Here is a 21,414-nt window from a genome sequence, read left to right on the forward strand (position 1 = left end):
GGGGAGAGCATGGGAGGGTTGGAAGGACCACAGTGGACAGGTAGGGGTCCACAGGAGCAGCTCTGTGCTGTAGGAGAATGCAAAGTGCAGAGGGAAGGAAGCACAGGTTCCCCCTTGTGCCTGCAACCTATGGTCTTGCTGTGGTTTTAAGCAGTAAAGCTTTATACTTGCTGTATGAAGTACTCCTGGGGGAATTCTGCACCACTTCACACATCCAGAATGCATGTCCCCTGCAGAATTTTTTTTTCTCTGCAGAAAATACATTCTGCCAGAGAGGTGCTGCAGTTACACTTTTTTCCCACTAGAGGCTGCTGTGGTGCCAGAACAGAGGGAACCTGGGTGGGAGCAGTAAGCTGCAGATAGGGAGGAGGAGAGCTATGTACCCCACAGCGCCCTGTCCATGGGGCAAGTGAAGAGGAACAGGATATTGGCGGGGGGGACAACATGGTGCACACAGGGCTTCTGGGGGGAACACAGACTGTGGTTCAGAAGGGTTAGTGGGGTGGGGACAGACTGGAGCAGGGGCTGAATGGGAGTGGGGGTGCAGGGAAACATGGGGATGGGGAGAGGAGGTGTTGCTGAGTGGGGCTGCAGGGACATATGGGATGCGAGATGAAGGTGGCTGAGTGGGTGTGCAGGGCCACATGGAGACAGGGGCAGATGTGCCTGACTGAATGGGAGAAGCTAGAGGATCAGCCAGTGTCTGCATGGGGAAGGCTCCCCACTCCTCAACAATCCCTCCTCCTCTCAAAAACAAACAAAAAAACTGTTCCATACTTCTCCCATCCACACCCAACAACCCCCCAGGTTCACTTCCAGCCTGCTTCCCAGCAATTACTTCCCTCTCCCTCAGCTCCTCTGTTACCCCTGACTTCCCCAATTCTTTGCACTGCTTCTGTATTGCAGTTTAAATTAATTATTTCTCAAAGTTCTGTATTAATTCCTAATAAGGAATCTATTAATCAAAAACATTTTCTGAATCTTTTTTGGGGGGAGGGGGTCTGTATTGTTACAGACAGACTCGCCAATGGGCATTTTGAAACAAAATACCAAAATAATTGAAACTGGCTTGATTATATTGTGTTATTTTGACAAATAAACTACAGAATTTTAAAATACTGTGCGCAGAATTTTTAACCTTTTGATGCAGAATTCCCCCAGGAGTAACAAAGAAAGCTGGAGTGGATCTGCCCTAGCAATATTCCTGCAGAACAGGTTAGTAACTTTCATTATCTAACATTTATCAACTAAATCCTGGTGCTGTGCATGAGATTGCACCCGGGGGGTGAGGGGGTGTCCATTAAAGCTGGCTTGCACTCTCTCCCCATCTGTTTATTTTGCTACAAAGTGGCAAAAAAACAACCAATCATCCCACCAGAGCCAACCCCCTTTGATGAAGTTTTGATTCACTGTGTTCGAGAACCATAATTCAGAGACCAGAATCTCGGCAGTGCACAGTGCACAAGATAAAATATATCAAGGGTTCAGGCAGGGTCAGAACAGCAAAGCTACAGTGTCTTGACTTTGTAAGTGAGAATGAGTGTAGTTGCCCTCTGGTGTCTGAGGCAGACATACTAAAGCATCTGTTTCTATAGGCAGCTCAAGGAGCACTGGCATGGGAAAGGCTTGATTTGTCAGAGCTTCAGGACACTGGTTCTAGTCTCACATCCTCAGGTATGTGAGCTCTGTGGTGATAGGTCTGTTGCCTGCAACACTGGGTACATATCCACTGCAATGAAAGACCCATGGCACAGCTGCGTCTGGCCTCGGTCAGCTGACTAGGGTTTGGGCTGCAGGGCTAAAAGTTGCAGTGTAGATGTTGAAGTCCAGGCTCTGAGACCCTGTGAAGTGGGGTGGTCTCAAAGAGTCCAAACAGTGACACTGCAATTTTTAGCCTGAGTCAGCTGAGCTGGGCTCTGAAACTCAGTGCTGTGGGGTTTTATTGCAGTGAAGATAGACCCACTGAGATCAGCCGGTCCCCTGGTTCTTCAAAGTTTTCTCACAGCCCTAATATATCAGCTGCCTCATTATAATTCACCTTTATCAGAAAATCTAAATGAGACTGACGAGCGGCTAGCAAACAGCTGTCTACTCCTAGGACGAAAGGGCACCAACACGATGCTAGCTCTCCCTTGGGGACCTCTGAAATGAATCCTTATTTGAATTTCTGGAGTGACTAGCAGCCCCAGTCAGAGCGCCATTGTGCTAGGTGCTGTACAAACATAACAGAAAGACCATCCCTTCCCTGAAAAGCTTATAATCTGATACTTCATACGGTTCATCCAAGGATCTCAAAACACTTTATAAACATTCATTGAGCCTCACGGCGCTTCTCTGGGATATGTGCATTTTATTATTCCCATTTCCCGGCGGGTGAAGTGCCTTCCTCAGCCATTCGGTGACAGAACTAGGATCAGAATCCAGCAATCCTGGCTTCCACTTGTCTGCTGTACTCACTAGACACCACCTCCTCCCTGCCACTTTACCTGGAAAACATCTCATCCATTTGGGCTGTGAAACAGAGCCTCAATCTCTTACCATGGCAGACACTTCCAATCCATTTTTTTATGCGGCGTCAAAGTTTTCTGTTCCAGTCCCAGTTCCTATAACCTTCCACTTCAAAGCTCTCTTTAGTTATCAGATGTACATCACTTTTGCTCACTATCAATGATACACAGTGACAAATTTATGGCAGGTTCAATAATCCATCTTTCCGACAATGTACAAACAGTGGGAGAAGTGCCAGGAGCTCATGAGTGATAGCAAGGCCAGACTATATAAGAAATGTTTAAAAAGCATCAAGTGGCAGGGACAAATTCTGCTTTCCAATCATCCACGGGCACATCCCAACTCTGATACCCTGCTCGCCCTACTCTCTCTGGGAACTCTGTCCATGCAAAGAGAGCAGAAAATGAAGCTACAATCCACAGGCCAGATCAGAGGGTAGAATTTTGCTCTAGAAATAATTTTACAGGGCATCTGCACTAACTGCCGGTGAGGCTTAAAGATGGATTATTGAGCACACAATTAGCATTAGCAAAACACTGAGAGATCCTCAGGCGGAAAGTGCTTAGTATTATCATCTATGTGACCTCAGCAGCTCTGCTATTGGGAGGGATGCACCTGCCTTTTTTTTTAATTTCAAACCCATTGAACAGGAGCTGAATGGATAAAATGTCGTGAAGAATGGATCATCGAGTTTCCTCCTTGTCTCACGTCCCACAATCACCTGCCAGCAGTTGAGGATTTTCTCAGTCCTCCTTGTGTATTCACAATTATTCCGTGACTAACCTAGAAGGATAATTCTTGGGGTGTGGACCAGCAGCTGGCAGGGCTGGATATCTGCAACGTGATCAACCTGGGTCGGTCTGAGTGGACACATGGCTCACAAGCTGTTGTCCCTGTTCCCTGGGACCATTCCAAATCCCAGTCACATTAATGGGAGTCTTTCTACTGGCTTCAGTGGTCTTTGGATAAGGTCTTAATGGAGAATGACCCTTATTCTTCAGCTCTGAGATGTGTGTGCAGAGGGCAACAGTGCTGCTGCATTGAGAATGAGTGTCTAGACATGGGCCTTGCCAGAACCAAAACCCGCTCAACCCCATGGAAGGCTTTCCATTGACTCCAACGGGTTCTGGGTCACGACCTGGGTCTGGAGTGTTATGATGAGGGTGGGCTAAAACCTGGAGACCGGCATTGTATGGGCTGCAAATGCTGCCTTGTGATTTCCTGGCCTTTTACCGCCTGGGTGGCTGTGGGGAAGTACACGAGAGCAGCCTCAGGTGTAAGTTAACAAAGGGTTTGGTGTGGGTGTCTGCAGCACAGTCTGCAGAGGTTTCGCCTCTATTCTCACTCCTGATTCATACATACGAAGTGCCACAGGAGAGCCCCACGCAGTGTGGAAAGGAGCTGGTTTGTGAGACAGCATGGGCTAAAGTCCACCTGTACCAACAGGAGACCTCATCTCTAGTTCCCCTGTTCCTCCTTAGTCACCTGCAGACTCTGGTCTGTCACACAACTGACTGCTAACATCACCTTCCTACGAGTTGATTGCTCAGTCCTGGGATTGCTGCACAAACAGGTTTATTTCTCTGGTTCCTCTACTGTGTTTTGGCTTTGCTAATAGTGTAAAATGAGCTACAGCCATAACAGTCTTTCCCTGCACTGTGTTTCAGGGGTGCTGGCCCTAGGCATGCCTCTCAAAGGCACATTACCACAGCAATGGATTTCAGAGCCCGGGATGTGGGTGGTCATCCCTAGTGGTTAGTGCAGGAGCCAGGCCCAGTGGTTAGCACACAAGTCAGGAATAGGAGCCCAGGGTCAGAGTCAGGTTACCTGGAGTGAGTCAAGGCAGGAGCAGGGTTGGGGCCAAGGCAGGCAATATCACAGACATGAGCAAACACTCTGAGCATTCACCAAACCACTGCTGGTGCTGCTGAGTTTAAGAGCCGGTCTGCTGACTCTTCCCACCAATCAGGCTGTGTAGCCATGCAGGCAGCCTTCTACAAGCTAGCTGTGCTCATTAGGTTGCTCAGAGGCTGGCTCTGCTGCTGGTCATGATTCCTGCCAATGGGCAGACCCATCAGCCCTAGGTATCTGGGCAAAGAGGAGATTATCTGTAATCCCGCTACATTTCACCAGCAACTGGGCACAGGATTCCCCATCACTTCCTGTCTCAACGTGCAGCTCAGCGCTGTTAGTGTATAATGACTGCTACATTCCCCCTTAGAGATAGTGTCCCAATGTACTACAAGGAATTGGCTAGTGTGTCTGTGAGCCATTTTCCTCTACTGGGTGGAATCAGAAATGCTCCGCTGTGTGAGACGGGCCCTCTACCACCAGTTCCGAAGGGAGATCTTCCTTTAGCTCTGTTGCTAGGGGCCCTCTGCCCATGGTGTTAGGATTACTGACCACCTCAAAGTGATAAGTGACTACCGATTTGTTACAATGCAGTACACATGCACACCCAGTCACCTTGGGGTCTTGTTTTTTGCAGTACATGTGCTATCCAAATGTAATTACTCTTATTATGATGCTCCGGCCGAGCCCACAGCTAATTTGCTCCACTTTCACCAAATGTGTTTCACTGCACTGCCAGATAATGGGGCGAGTAATGAAAATAATAGTATGAACGGCTTATCCACTTTGACTGTCATTCACTCGTATTATAGATTTTAAATGCAACCCTGAAATCCTGCATTTATTTAAGCGTCACTTCTGGCACCAGACTAAAAGGACAAGGCTGATGGTTTTACAGCTGTTCTAATAAGTAACAACTTGGACTTAATGCAGGTTTCATTAGCTGAGGACACAAGTGTCATGGCCAGAAAATGGAGCTACTTCTAGACCGTAAAGTTTCAAGCTCCAAAGTCCATAAAGTCCATGGAAGCTAGGCTCCAAAGTCACTTGGGTGCTTTTGAAAATATTACCTATGGTCTGTTGATCTGAGCAGAGCACTGGAAGGCATAAATTCCTGGAAAAATTCCCTGCTCTAATGAAAACTCCCTCTGTAACTTTGGGAAAGTCCCACTGATTTCAATGGGAGACAGATGCCTAAATAGCTTTGAGGACCTGGCCCTTAGCCACCAGTTTTCCAAACTGGCCTCTGCTTTGGTTGAAAAGTTACAGTTGTCTGGCTGTTGTGGTAATGGATGGGTGGGTGAGGTGTTCCATGTAGTTGTACGGGTTTTTCCTGATTGTTGTGGTTTAGTTGGGCATTATTTGTCTTTAGCAACCTCCACTGCATTTAAGAATGTACACAGTGCCCTATGGGTCTGAAAGTAGCAGAAATTTCACATCCAGCAACATAGCCTGGCTGGCAGGTGCATGATTTTCTTAGTACATTTCATTTTGTTCCTATATGGTGCTTTGTTCGCCCTCTGATTCTCTGTTATTTACTGTACCTGGAAAATACAGAGGTGACATTCACTAGCAATGACATATGGAGGAACGGAGCTGCTTCATGAACCTCAGAACCTTCTGATCTCATCTGAAAACACTTTGCTTTAAAAATTGCTCCAGTCAGCCCCCAACCTGTCGCTCCTGACTCCTGTGAGTGTTAGATAAGGACTAAGGGATTATAAGTCCCCGTTGAGTTGTGCCAGTGCTCTTTGGACAATAAGGGGCACAGAAAAAATAATTGTGCAGCAAGGTTGAATGTCTGTTACACGGAATTGCAAGCGAAGAATTTCCTTTTGGCTCCGAATGATGGGAAGGCCCATCCTAGGGGAGTAGAGAGTAGAGCTGTGGATGAGAGGACACAGACCCCCGTTATTTCACAAAAGTCTCCTTGTGCTGTTTAATTCTGATTCAGTCAGGAGAAGCCAGTGAATAAGCACGGAGGTTTAAAATAGCGGAGTTAGTCCTGGCCGTAGTCTAGGCCAGGACACTGGACTGGAGGGACCCCGGTCTGATCCCGCTGGGCAGTTCCTGTGTTCCATTTCTGATGGCCCCATCAGCGGGCCTGTGATCACACCATTCTGCTCAGACAGCCAGGCATCCCAAGGCACTTTGCACATGACAACGCTAGACAGCAAGATCAATAACATATTACTGGAGCAAAATGACCTCTCAACAGGCCCCATTTCAACCATGCAACCCAAAGAAGAGAACAAGTGTTGATTTAAACCCAGAGACAATCTGATCATCACACACTGTCTGGGGAAGAGAGCATCACTAATGAGGAGTGTAATAGCTACAGACTTTCACTGCATAAAGCTTTGATGGAAACATTTAGACAGCCGCCAGCCAGCTGGGTATGACTCACAACAGCGCTGGGAGCAGGTCTGTATTTCTCGTAAGCTACATCATAGAATCATAGGACTGGAAGGGACCTTGAGAGGTCATCTAGTCCAGTCCCCTGCACTCATGGCAGGACTAAGTATTATCTAGCCCATCCCTGGCAGGAGTCTGTCTAATGTGCTCTTAAAAATCTCAAATAATGGAGATTCTGCAACCTCCCTAGGCAATTTATTCCAATGTTTAACCTCCCTGACAGGAAGTTTTTCCTAATGTCCAACCTAAACCTCCCTTGCTGCAATTTAAGCCCATTACTTCTTGTCTCCCTAATGCTTGTAACAACCTTTTATGTACTTGAAAACTGTTACCATGTCCCCTCTCAGTCTTCTCTCCTCCATACTAAACAAACTCAGTTTTTTCAATCTTCTCTCATAGGTCGTGTTTTCTAGACCTTTAATCATTTTTTATGCTCTTCTCTGGACTTTCTCAGTTTGTCCACATCGTTCTGAAATATTATGCCAGAACTGACCATACTCCAACTAGCCTATATCACATGGTAGAGAGAAAAATACTTCTGTCCTGTTAATACATGCCAGATCATTGCTTTTTGTCACCAGCGTTTACATGTTAATCATATTTAGCTTCCGATCCCTGTAACCCCCGATCCACTTTCCGCATACTCCTTCCTAGGCAGCATTTCCTTGTGTATGTGTTAACTGATTGTGGAGACTTTGCATTTGTCCTTATTGAATTTCATCTTTTCTGAGACCTTTCTCCAACTTTGACAAGATCCTTTTGAATTTAATCCTATCCCTCCAAAGCACTTGACAACCCCTTTCCTAACGATACTAAGTTAATGTTTCTTCACCTGTTAAGCGGTTAACAAGGGGAACCAACACACTGACCAGGGACCAATCAGAGAACCGGATTTTTTAAAGCTCAGAGAGGAAGGTTTGGGTGTGTTCCCTTGTCTGCTCTCTCCTGTTCTCCGGTCTGTCTCTCAACATGAGGTTTCTTCTATCTTCAGCTTCTATTCTTCTGTTTCCCAGTTGTAAGTTACAGTATAAGACTAGCTTTATTGGGTTTGTGTTGTATTTACATATGTGTAGTCTGGAATTGTTAATTGGATTCTTTTATTATAAGGCTGTTATCATGTTCTTTCTTAAGTATTGACCGTGTATTGTCAACCTGATACAATGAAGCATTTGTATGTTCTTTTCTGCCTCTTTTTCATAAGCTTTCTTTTACAAACTGTTTTAGTTTCTGGTTAGGCTAAGAACGAAGAAGGAGGAATCTCTTTGTTGTTAGCTTGACTAGGTATGAATCTGCTGCTCTTGAGGTGGGGAGAGATCTTAATCTCTCTGGGGTTGTGTTTCAAGGAATTGAGCGGGAAATCTGGGGAAGTAAGAGGGGGAAGGGAAGTGGGTTATTTCCCTTTGTTGTAGACTCAAGGCATCTGAGTCTTGGGGGTTCCCCAGGGAAGGTTTTGGGGAGACCAGAGTGAGCCAAACACTGGAAATTTTGGCTGGTGGCAGCGATATCAGATCTAAGCTGATAATTAAGCTTAGAGGGTTCGTGCTAGCTTCTCAGGTTATGAACGCTAAGGTTCAAATCTGAGTAGGAAGCTACGACACCCCTTCCCAGCTTGGTATGGTCCACAAAATTTATAAGTGTACTCTTTATGCCAGGGGTAGGCAACCTATGGCATGTGTGCCAAAGGCAGCACGCAAACTGATTTTCAGTGGCACTCACACTGCCCAGGTCCTGCCACCAGTCAAGGGGCTCTGCATTTTAATTTAATTTTAAATGAAGCTTCTTAAACATTTAAAAAACCTTATTTACTTTACATATAACAATAGTTTAGTTATGTATTATAGACTTACAGAAAGAGACCTTGTAAAAATGTTAAAATGCATTACTGGCACGTGAAACCTTAAATTAGAGTGAATAAATGAAGACTCGGCACACCACTTCTGAAAGGCTGCTGACCCCTGCTCTATGCCACTATCTAAATCACTGATGAAGATATTGAACAGAACCAGACCCAGAACTGATCCCTGTGGGACCCCACTTGATATGCCCATCCAGCTTGACTATGAACCAATGATAACTACTCTCTGAGAATAGTTTTCCCACCAGTTATGAACCCACCTTATGGTAGGCTGTGTTTCTCTAGTTTGTTTATGAGAAGATCATGTGAGACATTGTTAATAGCCTTACTAAAGTCAAGATATACCGCATCTACTGCTTCCTGCCATCCACAAGCCTTGTTACCCTGCCAAAGAAAACTACTGGTTTGGCTCGACACGATTTGTTCTTGATAAATCCATGCTGACAGTTACTGCTACTGGGGTCATGATAAAAGACGTCTGATTGATTGGCAATCCCAGGGACTGAGGTTCTCTTTACACTGTGAGCTGCCAAGAGTTGCTGAGTGCTTTCAATTCCCATTGCAATCAGTAGGAGCGGAGACCTGGCAGAATCAGCCCTTTATCCACATCCACAGGGAACATAAGCAGCATACATTCCCCTTCCCCTATAGTGTTGTGCCACAGCCTTACCACAGAGGAACCATGGGTAGGAATGGGGAGGGGTGGGGAGAGGGTGTCAGGCAGCCACTGAGAGGTCACTGCATGCATCCCTAGCTGGATGGCCTTGTGGTTTTGGCAGTGGATTTGGATACAGGTGACTCCAGTTCAGCCACAATTTCCCTGTCTGACCTTGGGCAGGTCATTGCCTTGTTCTGTGCTTCAGTTTCCCCAATTGTAATATGGGGATAATGATGCTTCTTTTTGTCTATTTCATCTGTAAGCTCTTCATGGCAGGGTCCATTGCTCCCTATGTGTTTGTACAGCACCTAGCACAGCTGACTCTGATCTCTGTTGGGGCTTCTAAGAACTGCTGTAATATAAATAATCATAAGGGAGAAGGGGTGATGTACCTCAGTCACAATCCTACCACTTAACCATGAGAAGAGAATGAGAAACCCATAGGACCCAAGTGTGCTCAGCGCATCACAGATTTGGCCTCATAGAGACCTCCTGGCATGAGGAGGCCCATCACTAAGGAGCACAGGTGGAACAACCCAGTTGTCCAGTCATCTACCAGTGACAGCTGTTTGATTTCTGTGGTTCTATGGAATCACTTCACCCTCTGCTACCATGCCACAACTCCTGGGGTGCAACCCATCTCCCACCTTGGATCTGTCACACTGCTCCTATTGAAACCCCAGGGAGAGACCATGGAGGCTGAAGGCAGCAACCAGGGAATCATTGTTCACAACCAAATGCTTGCAGCAAAGGCCAGTGGATGCTTAAGGATCAAAAATGATCAGGGGCAAAGTTTTACCTCTCATCCTTTGGTAGCACAGTGCCCCCTAGCACCTTGCAGGGACATTACCTCCAGGTCTGATTCAGCACTCTGAGTTTTCCTTAGAGGCCTCCTACCTAACAACAGATCTACAGCCCAAGCTGGACACTCCCACACATTGATGCAGGAACTCCTCACACCTCTACTTAAAACAGCCCTGGTGACATGTGGCTAAACCTACACCACTGTCCCAGGAGGTCACACATTCTATCGAGGGTGGAATCAATTGCAAAAGCTGAGCCAAATTCTCCAGAAGTCTTAAGAGCTGCCAAATGTTATCATTTTTGTTGCTCGGCCAAAAATCTCTTTGCCAGAGCCAGTGGTTTGTCAGGGAGGGTGAGCGTGTGTATGCTGGGGGGCTGGTGCCATGGCACTGAGCCAACAGGAGCCCTCAGAGCAGTCTGAAATGCTGGCACAGTCTAAGCAGACATTACTGCTACCCCAAAGCTACTGTGATTACATATGACTGGAAATATGGAACCCCAAAGGGCTAATGTGATTCTTGGATGCATAAATGGAAATCTCAAATAGAAGTAGAGAGGATATTACCTCTGTATTGTGCACTGGTGTGATCGCTGCTGGAGTGTTGCGTCCAGGTCTGGTGCCCACAATTCAAGAGGGATGTTGATAAATTGAAGAGGTTCAAGAAGAGCCACGAGAATGAATAAAGGATTAGAAAATATGACATAGTGATAGACTTAGCTTAACAAAGAGAAGGTTAAGGGATGACTTGATCACATAAGAATATAAGAATGGCCATACTGGGTCAGACCAATGGGTGGCATTTGGGGGGCTGAAAGTGGTCGGGGTTGGGGTTTATTAGGAAGAAGAAAGGTAAGTGTTTGAGTTTGGTGCAGAAAGGGGTCATATTTGGAGTTTAAGTGTTGAGGGAGTAACAGTGTTGGGAGAATTCAGGGGAGAAGGGGGTCAGTTTGGGGAATTTGAGGGAAGTAAAAGAGGTCAGTGTTGGGTTTTGGGGGTAGAATGGAGGTCATGTTTGGTGTTTGGAGTAGAATGGGGTCAGTGTTTGGGGCTTATTGGGTAGACGGGAAGTCAGATATGAGGTTCATTGGATAGAAGGAGCTCAGCAATGGAGTGTGTATATAGAAGGAGGGTCAATGTTGGGGTGTATTGGATCAAAGGGAGGGTCAGTGTTGAGCAGAAGGGGGGTCAGTGTTGGGGTGTGAGGTGTAAGGGGGTCAGTGTTGAAGGCAATGGAGTGTGGCTATAGAAGGAGGGTCAATGTTGGGGTGTATTGGATCAAAGGGGGGGTCAGTGTTGAGTTGAAGGGGGGTCAGTGTTGGGGTGTGGGGTGTAAAGGGGTCAGTGTTGAAGGTTGGGGTGTAAGGGAAAGTCAGTGTTGGGTGGAAGGGGGTTAGTGTTGAGCTTTGGGGGTGTATGGGAAGGTCAGTGTTGAGGTGTGGGGTGGAAGGGGGTCAGTGTGGAAGGCTGAGGTGTAAGGAATGGTCAGTGTTGGGTGGAAAAGAGTCAGTGTTGGGGTATGGGGTGGAAATGGGGTCAGTATTGAGGTTTGGGGGGAAAGAAAGGTCAGTGTTGGGGTTTGAGGGTGGAAGGGAATATCTGTATGTGAGTGTTAGTCTCACAGTGCAAAGACTTTGTTGAAGAGGAAGGTTTTGCAGCGTTTTCTGAAGTCAGCCAACCTCTGGATTCATATGATCTCCGTAGCACAGCTGGATCCTATGGTCTCTGCGACAGAGTGCTAGCTGTAGAACCCTGGTCACTTGTGTAACAGAGAAGATATACTGGCTTAATTAGGAGAAATTAACCTATTATGGCGGAGATTGTTGACCCTTGGGTTCAATGGCTGGGCTAAGGAAGTAATTAGTTCAATAAGGGAAGATATGTAATTGGCAGAAGGTGGAAGTGGGGAGCTCAGAGAATGGCTGGATGGAAGGCTCCAGAGAAAGGAGGAGAGTGTGAGCCAGGTGTGATGTCAGGATTGTGAGAGGGAAAGTTAAGATGAAACTGGAGTCAGTCAGGAATTTTGCAGAGATACATTTTTTGTTGGAAAATGTCGATTCATCAAACCAAAACTTTTCAAGGAACGTACTTCATGTAGGAAGGGAAAATCAAATGCACAACTACAAAATGGGGAATAACTGCTAAGTGGTAGAACTGTTGAAAAGGGTCTGGGGGGTCATAGTGAATCACACACTGAATATGAGTCAATGTGATGCCGTTGCAAAAGAGGTTCATGTCATTCTGGGATGTATTAACGGGAGTGTTGTGTGTAAGACATGGGAGGTAATTGTCCCATTCTACTGAGCACTAGTAAGGCCTCAGCTGGAGTACTGTGTCCCAGTTCCAGCTGCCATGCTTTAGGAAAGATGTGGACAAACTGGAGAGTGTGCAGAGGAGAGCAACAATGATAAAATATTTAGAAAACGTGACCTATAGAAAAGGTTAAAAGAACTCGGTATGTTTGGTCATGAGAAGGGAAGAGCTCATAACAGCCTTCAGATATGTTAAGGGCTGTTATAAAGAGGCCAGTGATCAGTTGTTCTCCACATCTACTGAAGGTAGGACAAGAAGTAATGGGCTTAATATGCAGTATACAGACTTAGGTTAGATATTAGGAAAAACTTTCTAACTCTATGGGTAGTTAAGCTCTGAAACAGGCTCCCAAGGGAGGTTGTGGAATCCCCATCATTGGAGGTTTTTAAGAACAGGTTGGACAAACACCTGTCAGGATGGTCTGGGTTTACTTGGTCCTGCCGCAGTGCAAGGGGCCAGCCTTGATGACCTCTTGAGGTCCCTTTCAGCCCTACAGTTCTGTGATCATCCCCATTTCACAGGGGGAGAAACAGATACAGAGTGGGTAAATGAGGTTCCTGAGAAAACAGCAAATGAGCAGCTGCAACTGGAAGAAAACCTTGGACTCCTGCCCCCTTCCCTTGGTTCACTGCTCTAACCACTAGCCCACACTCCCCACACTGTTATGTAGCAGCCGATAAAAGAGCTGCTGCTGTGTATCCAAAGCCCAGCTACCTCTCCGAGGATGTAGATTTCTGTGGTGGCATTGATCATATGGTTGCGTATTTGAATAAATAGACATCATCTACTTGGCATAAATATTCTGGATAAATGGATAACCATCAATCTCCCCAGCACAGCTGTTGCCAGAACCACCAGTCCTGAGATGCTCACTTGGGGAACTGTAAAGCAGAAGCTAATAATATTTAGCAGCATCGTGAACGTGTAAATCCCTGAATCTTGCCCTCATCTTCATTATTCACCATGATGTTCTCAAGAATCAAATTAACAATGAGCCATTGGAGCCAGGAGGGGATCATTTTTCAAAGGCAATCACAGCTCTGGGGGGCTCTGGGGACTGATGTGTTATCTTTTAATACTTTCTCCACCCAGAGAGACAAGCTAGGATATTTCTCATTTATTCTAACCTCGTCATCCACCCCTTCCCTCAGTTGCGTCCCCACAGGCGCTGAAGTTTTGCCACCTCTGTGCTCTCGCAGCACAAACTCCGGCCTGGAAGAGCTGGTGTGAGCTGATTTTGTGAATGAACAGAGAACTCTTGGTTCCCAGCCAGGTTTTCCTACTCATGAGCACGATCACCTGCTTCCTCCAGTGCCTGCCACTATTACAGCCCTGTGGCTGAGCAGAAAAGGACTGCTTTGAAAATGTCTATTGCCTTCACCCTGCCAATGAGCTATGCAGGTACCCCAAGACCCTCCCCCCATGCCACCAACAACCCCCTAGCCCTAGGGAGGGAGGATGGGAAAGTCCCTGACTTACCCTTGTGAAACTTTCAAGGTGATGAGAAAACCTGTCAGAGGCACCCAACATTTTTAAACACCCATCCCCCTCTGATTGCAATGTACCTCCTTCACAGTCACTAGCAGGGGTGGGCGTAGAGAAGGGAGCTAGGAGACCAGTCCAGCTGAGGTCCAGCTCAGACAGGGTGTTATCCATCAGCAGACTCTGCAGGCATTGAGTGCGGATTTGAGTCCATTGCCTGAAGAGGTAGCTGAGCTCTCTCATCGGGCAGGGATCTCAGAGGATGCCTGGCTGCTCCACATGCATGCAAAGCACTCTCACCTTTGGCTGAATCTGCAGCTGTCCACTTGGTTGACTCCAGTGATCCATACCTGGTAGGCGTCCTGCTCTCCTTTTCCATCCTAACACCTTTCTTATTTGTAATAAAACCCTAAGAAAAGGTGGTGCTTTTTAAAAAAGCAAATCCTCCTGAGCCCAGAATTCCTCAGGCAGATGCACTTCTAAGGAGCCAGTTCCAGAGGGAAGCCAGAGCCCACCCTTTGAAAAGAAATGTATTAAAAGAGAGAAAGAAGAGAGAGAGAGATCAAATCAAAAAAGAAAAGAGAAGCCTGACACCTGCCTAGCAGCTGCTGTCTGATGATTAGCCTTTGAGATGCTTTCGCAAAGCTGCAGGAATATGAAATAGACCAGAAACAGCAGGAGGGGAGATATAAGTGTTCATTATTGGACAGAGGGGCTCCCTCTGGTGGAAACAAAGACAAGAAGCTTTCCTGAGCACTGTTAGTCCTTTCTATACGTATAGGAGTCCTGTTACTATAATGCTGCACCTCACAATCTTTAAGGTACCTGTCCTCACAACATCCCTGTGAAGTTGGGCAGTGCTATTATCCCATACTTTACAGAATGAGAACTGAGGCACAGAGAGACAAAGAGGGAGATTTTTCAAAGGCATAAATGGCACTTGCCTCCCATTGAAAGTCAATGGGAATTTAGTATCAGAGGGGTAGAAGTGTTTGTTTTTGTGAATACAGACTATGAGGAGCCCGGTGGTACCTTAAAGACTAACAGATTTATTTGGGCATAAGCTTTTGTGGGTTAAAAAACCAAAAGAAGTAGGGTTTTTTACCCAAAAAGCTTATGCCCAAATAAATCTGTTAGTCTTTAAGGTACCACCGGACTCCTCATTGCTTTAATGGGAATTTCATTCTTAAGTGACTTTGAAAATCTTCCTCCTACCTGGCTTTCCCAAGGTCGCACAGGAACCCTGTAGAAGAGCAAGGACTTGAAGCCAGGTCTCCTAATATGCCAGCTAACCTAACCACTGGGCCATCCTGTGCTCCTACACTTCTACCACTCACCTCAAGACACATCCAACAGAGGCCAAGTTGAAGCAGTAACCATTCTGCTATCAACTCCAGAGTTATCTCCTCCCTGGACAAGACCACAGTAGATATGGGAAAGTCACTCAAGCTGTCTGTCTGTCTCTCTGACCAGAAATTCCATCCCAACTTGAGGAAACTTTTATCAAAACTGGTATGACAAATCAGCACCTTCCAGCCACACACACAAAAAAAGTTTTGTCTAAGAATTCCCAACCAGCTCTACCCACGACGCAATAGCAAACGTGCTTGGTTCTTAGTCTAGTGCTGATGTGCAGGCAAGCCAGGCAGTTTTGTGCAGAGTCAGGCTGACACACAAACAGGAATTTTTTTAAAGGACAGAAGGAAACCAGAAAAATCCCACCACTAAATCATCTGTTTCCTGTTGCTGTACAGTAACTCTCCCATCAGAGATGGGTTCACTTGCCCTGCCCATCACCATTAAGGTCTCTCTGTGACTCTTCCCACCCCAACTGTTCCTCACAGCGCGGCAACCTTCATTTATTGTTAATAATTAACAGGCACCTCAGCCACAGACCAACCTCATTGCACTAGGCGCTATACTGACACAAAACAGTCCCTGCCCTTTATTTGTGAAATTCCTGTATATCTGTTAAGTGCCCAGTGCCCCTCCTATACCCTCCCCCAAAGACCCTGAGTATCGAATACTCCAAGTGTGCTGGCTTTTGTACCCATGTCTGTTGACAGCTCCTTCCATCTGCAGCTCACAATCCTTCCAATCCAGCATTTCTGAATCTGGGGTCCCCAAGGGTACTCCAGGGGCCCGGCTGATCAACTCCTCCCACTCCCTCAACTCCTCCCAGCAAGTCCAGCGGCACAGCGGGGCTAAGGCAGGCTTCCTATCTGCCCTGGCTCCGCAACTGCTCCCAGAAACCGCTGGCACATTCCTGCGGCCCCGGGGGTGGGGGGAAGGGAGGGTGGCAGGGGGTCTCTGTACGCTGGCCCCATCCCGAGCACCAACTCCACATTGGCCAGGAACTGCAGGATGGCCTGTGACCTTCCTCCTGGAGCCTTTCTTCCTCCTTCATTCTCCTGGAGATCCAGTGGCTTCAGCAGATGACCAGCTTCTGGTGCCTCTCTGGCTTGCAGAGCACAAGACTCAGGCTAACTTAAAGGTCGACTGCCTCCCTGCAGATTCCTATTTAATTTGCTGGTCCCAGGCCAGATTCTTACACTTGTAAGTTTCCCAGCATATCCCCACAGATTTCCCTTTTGAGTTCTCTGGCCCCAGGCTTCCTGTTGCTTCCGAATGGGATCTCTAGGTACTGAGCCTGCTGCCCAGTTCCTCCCCATGCCTTTATGGCCAGGAAGGCTCGTGACATTTTCAGTCCCTCCCCTGAGCCCATCCTGTGTTTTGTGTAATAGAACTACGGGCCTATTAGGATTTTGGCACACCACATCTTTATAAACCTCCTCTAAGTCCTTAAACCCCACTGTGCCTGGGTCCTGTGGGACATGGTAGGCATTAGGGGCTACTAAAGGCACCTTTCCCAACAGAGTTAGAAAAACAGATCTTTTCACGCCACTATCTTCAACAGCATCTGCATGGAAAGACAGCAAAACTCTAGCCAGATTCTTCTTTTGCATTGAACTGGAGGCCCTTCCAAGTCACATAAGTGGCCATTTTACCATTTGTCTGCTTTTAAGTTCTCTTCTCAGAACACCAACACGAGGACTCTGGTTATGCTTTAACACGAAAGAAAGAAAGAAAGCCCTAATGTGTGGATCTCCTGTGACAGGTGCATCTGAACTGAAAACAAAATGGCAGCTGCCTTCTGAAGACAATGGATTCCTAGAACTGTAAAGGAGTGTTACACAGAAAACAAAGAAGCAACAAGTACATACCCCACTGCTTGGACCTCAGCCTTCTCTGTCTGGATGCCCTGTTGCTTCAAGCTACCACACATGTGAGCTAAGAAACTTCAGTGAGAGTCCCTGAGGACTTCAGTTCTCCTCTTATCATACACAAGGATAATCATCCTGGCTAGAGCTAGTGTGATGAACATCGGAGATATCTGTATTATATTTTATAAATATTGTATGTATTTCTGCCTCTGTGATTACTATTGTGCTGTCTGGTGCATTTGGGCAAAGAGTTAACTCAATTGTGGGTTGTTTTAGACCTCGCCAGTGTTATGACCACAGCATACACCTAGAGAAGTAAGAGAAGTTTGCAGCATAACTACTGGATTTTGTAAAATTGAGAACAACAAACATGAACCTCAAAACACAGAGAGAAAACAAGCTGCTCCCTAAGGCAGAGAGAGAGTTTAATTGATTTAAGCTAATTCTTTCCAGACTGATGCTGCTCACACACTTTGATACAGAACCACCTGGGCCTGCAAAGAGCAGGAAACCTCCCCACTCTTAAAGTGATAGCTTGCAATACACAACTGCAGATAGTGATTCTCTCTCAATTGCAGGTCTTAACAAACAAATCCATGGCTGGAAGGCTGCCTCTGATCCCCTTGGAGAGATGTGTAAATCAGATTGACTAAGTTCAGGGGTTCCAGGACAGGCAAAAGCATTTTGATATGGATCAAAAGACGGTGTTGGAACTCTGTGGGTGAGACACTGACAGAGAATCACACTGAGACCATGGCAGCAGCTGCAGGCGCACAGTCAGTCTTGCCCAGCTCCAGTGCTGTGGGTGCCTAGGACAAGTGGACCTACTGAAACTGGAAAAGGTTCAGATTTAGGTAAGATAATGTGTGTATAGGCCTCTTGTTGTTTTAACCCTTTCATCCCTATGTTCCTCTGGATAAATACATACTTTATTTTGAAGAGACTGCATTTTCATACTGTAGAAAGGAAGTCTGTAACAGAGCCCAAAACCCAGAGGACACAGCACTGGTGAATATGGGTACTGTGACTTAGGAACTCAGTCTAAAAGTGGGATGAATCATGGAATTCGACCCTGAAAGAAATACAGGTGTAGATCCTAGTCTCTTGGAAGGGTGCCCATGGACAGAGGGAATGAGTGTTCAACGGTAAAACTCATGCTGGAATCAGAACAGCTGGTCAAAAATTTTCCAGCAAAACTGTTTTTCCATGGAAAACGGGGCTTTCTACAAACCAAGTTTTTTGGAAAAAAGTACTGGCTTTCTGAAAAATTCTTTTGATTTTTTTTTGTAAAACTAAACAACTGATAACCAGAAAAATTTTGTTTTTTTGGCCCAAGCCCCAAATATTTTTATTCCACAATCCCACTGCAGTGCCTCATGGGAGTTGTAGTTCAGTTGCTTCATTCCCCCATTCTCTGTAGGCTGGACTCCCAAGCTGAACTCCACCTTCTATGATGCATGGCAGCCATGTCATGGGAATGATGCACTATCTCCCCTCACCAAAAGGGAAAACCATGATGTATCATGGGAAATGTAGGCCAAGTGGGGAGCCCAGTGTAAGGAGGAGAATGGGAACATGAGGTACCCAAACTACAACTCCCATGAGGCATCATAGCAGAATTTCAGAATCTACATATTTCAATTTTAGGCAAAAAGATGGTGTTTGATTTTTTTGCCCCAGATTTTTTTTCCACAAGGGGAAAAAAACCTTTTCAACCAGCTCTAATTCTGGTAAAGTTGTGTTCCTATACTTGCCGAAAGCAATGAGAAAGACCAATTTCCTGTGTAGACTAGTAGAGGCAGCCTGACATGTTGACAATTTAACTCTGGGTTTCTAGACTACAAAATGAAAGCCTGCACCTTGCATTGCCACGGCTGGGCTGGACTTTGTCTTGCAGAGGAATGGTTAGAAGTTAATTGTGATACAGGAAAGAGTTGATGAGATATGGATGTGACAGTCTGCACTCCTATGTTCACCCCTTTTGCAGGATATGATAAATTTTGTACAAAGTATGCCTTGTGAGGTATCATTTGAAAACTCGTAATTTGCTGACCATTATTGTCCTGGTAAAATACATGTGGAAACATTCCATGTAAAGTTATAAGATTCCTCTGTATGGTATTACTAAGACATGTTTCAAGTTTGGGAGAGCCGCCACAAAGCAGTTTGCCAGAAACAAAAGTCTAGCCAGTGATTCAGCCAGCTGTCAACAAAATGAAATGGACCATCACCCAATTAAGTGACCAATCTTTGCCTGGAAAGAGGATATGGGCAAAAATCTGCATCTTGACAAAGAAACAGCTGTGGGTTCCCGTTCACACAGACTTGCTGCCTCCTGAACCTCAGCTGGAGATGATTCTCAAACTATAAGAAGGGAGAGCAGACAACCCAAATTCTCTCTCCCTTTCTCTCTACCCATAGCATCAATAACACTTGAAGAATAAAGGAAGCAGCATTGGACTGGGGGAGGGATTCTGAAGGAAAGAAATTCGGCCAGTAAGACTGCTGAAACATGTAGCAAGAGAGATTTTTTCTTTTAATTCATTTAACTTGTTATGTTAGGTATCAGTTGTGCTTTATTTTTATTTTCTTGTAACCAGTTCTGACATTTATGCCTTATTACTTGTAGTCACTTAAAATCTTTCCTAGTTAATAAATTTGTTTTACTGTTTTTCTAAACCAATGTGTTTGGGAAACTCTATTTGGGATAATAGGATTTCTGCATACCGTTTTCTATTAATAAAATGACAGATTTTATATGAGCTTGTATTGTCCAGGAGAGAGCTGGGCAGTACAAGATGTACATTTCTGGGGAAAGTCTGGGACTGGGAATTTACTGGCGTTGCTCTGCAGTGTAATTCATGAGTGGCTGGCCGTAACACTCATACAACATAACTGGGAGTAACACACGTGCTGAAGGCCGTGTGAAAGCAAAGCAGTGTAAAAGGCACCCTAGGGTGGAGAACTGAGGGGGGGAAATGGTTCACTGCTCCAGATCATACCCTAGGTAATGCCACACTAGAAAGGATTTTTTCTTACACCAACTTAGAGTTTAGGAAAGACCCAGTATTCTGTTTGGACAATGAAGGACAGAGCAAAGCTGAGCCCAAAAGATGTATTTAAAATGAAGGCACTTTTATTATTATTATTAAAAACAGGAGACAAGGGAATTCTGCTTTTGTGTCCCAGCCAAGTTCAACAAGGGAGGCACTGTAATCAAATGCTGGAGTTAACATTTACAATGCTCTTCAAAGGCAGGTCTGTGTATGGGGAGTGTCAATAGGTAAGCTAGTGTTCTGGGAACCATTCCTTCCAGAGGCACATGACCCTCAGCACAGGAGACAGGGAGATGTGTAGAAAGAAAATGTGTCAGCGTTTTATAAATATTCTCTAATTTAAGAGTGAGGGAAAGATGATCTGGCACTGAGCTGGATCTCACAAGCCGTGGGTTTAATTCCAGGCTTTGCCAGAGACTCCTTGTGTGGCCTTGGTTTAATTGCTTCACCTCTGTGTGTCTCGTTTCCTCCCTGTAACGCACGGAGAATACTGACCTAGCTCTCAAGAATATTGTGAAACTAAATCCATTAGTGTTTAAGAGGACTCAGACAATAGTGAGGAGAGTGCCACAGAAAAGCTTGAGTGAATAAATGGGTAGATGTAGACAAGAAAACATCCATTACAGCTAAATTTCAGGCATTTAGTATCAAACTATTTTTTATTCCAAGAAATACTTTTGTTCAGTTGAATGTAAATTGAATTGTAATGGACAGTTTCATCTGCGGAAACCACTGGATGGGGGCTCTTGAGGAAAGTGACCTTCATTCTCTTAAGGGAGGCAGAGAAAGATGAACATGACAGCAACACATGTGCAAGTCAAGGGGAAAGAGAAGGCAGTGTGGTCTCCCCTCTGAAGCAGTGCTGCTGAAGGGGCTGCAGGTACTGCTGGGACACAAGATGATGAAATGATCTGTCCTACAGGTACAAGGTCCCATCATAGGAAAAGATCCAGATGCAGTATTACCAAGTTAGGACCAATATTTTCAAACCCAAGTGCCTAAAAGTCATGTACCTAAATACATATTTAGACACATGTAAGTGTCTACGTTCTCAGAGGTGCTGCACACCCATTCGTGCCAATAGGAGCTGCAAGGTTTTGAGACCTCTAGTTAGGTGCCTACATTTGAAAACATTGACCACAGTTGCCATTGGCTTCAGTGAGATTTTGAAGATGAGAGCTGTCATGGGCTGGGATTTTAAAAAGCATCATAAGTGACCTAGTCAACAGGACTAGTGTGCTTTTCACTTG

At 45.7% G+C, this 21,414-nt stretch overlaps 1 protein-coding gene across 1 annotated transcript in view; it reads right to left on the reverse strand.

Annotated features, from left to right (window-relative positions):
- Window positions 1-14,342, reverse strand: part of LOC116837349 (bMERB domain-containing protein 1-like) — a 52,170-nt gene extending 37,828 nt beyond the window's left edge. Inside the window, exon 1 of the mRNA XM_032801684.2 lies at window positions 14,185-14,342. Coding sequence (XP_032657575.1) covers window positions 14,185-14,263 — 79 coding nt within the window. The 5' untranslated portion in view covers window positions 14,264-14,342. The remainder of the gene's footprint in view (window positions 1-14,184) is intronic.
- Window positions 14,343-21,414: the final 7,072 nt, after the last annotated feature.

This window comes from Chelonoidis abingdonii, chromosome 13, assembly GCF_003597395.2.
Source record: "Chelonoidis abingdonii isolate Lonesome George chromosome 13, CheloAbing_2.0, whole genome shotgun sequence".
NCBI lineage: Eukaryota > Metazoa > Chordata > Testudines > Testudinidae > Chelonoidis > Chelonoidis abingdonii.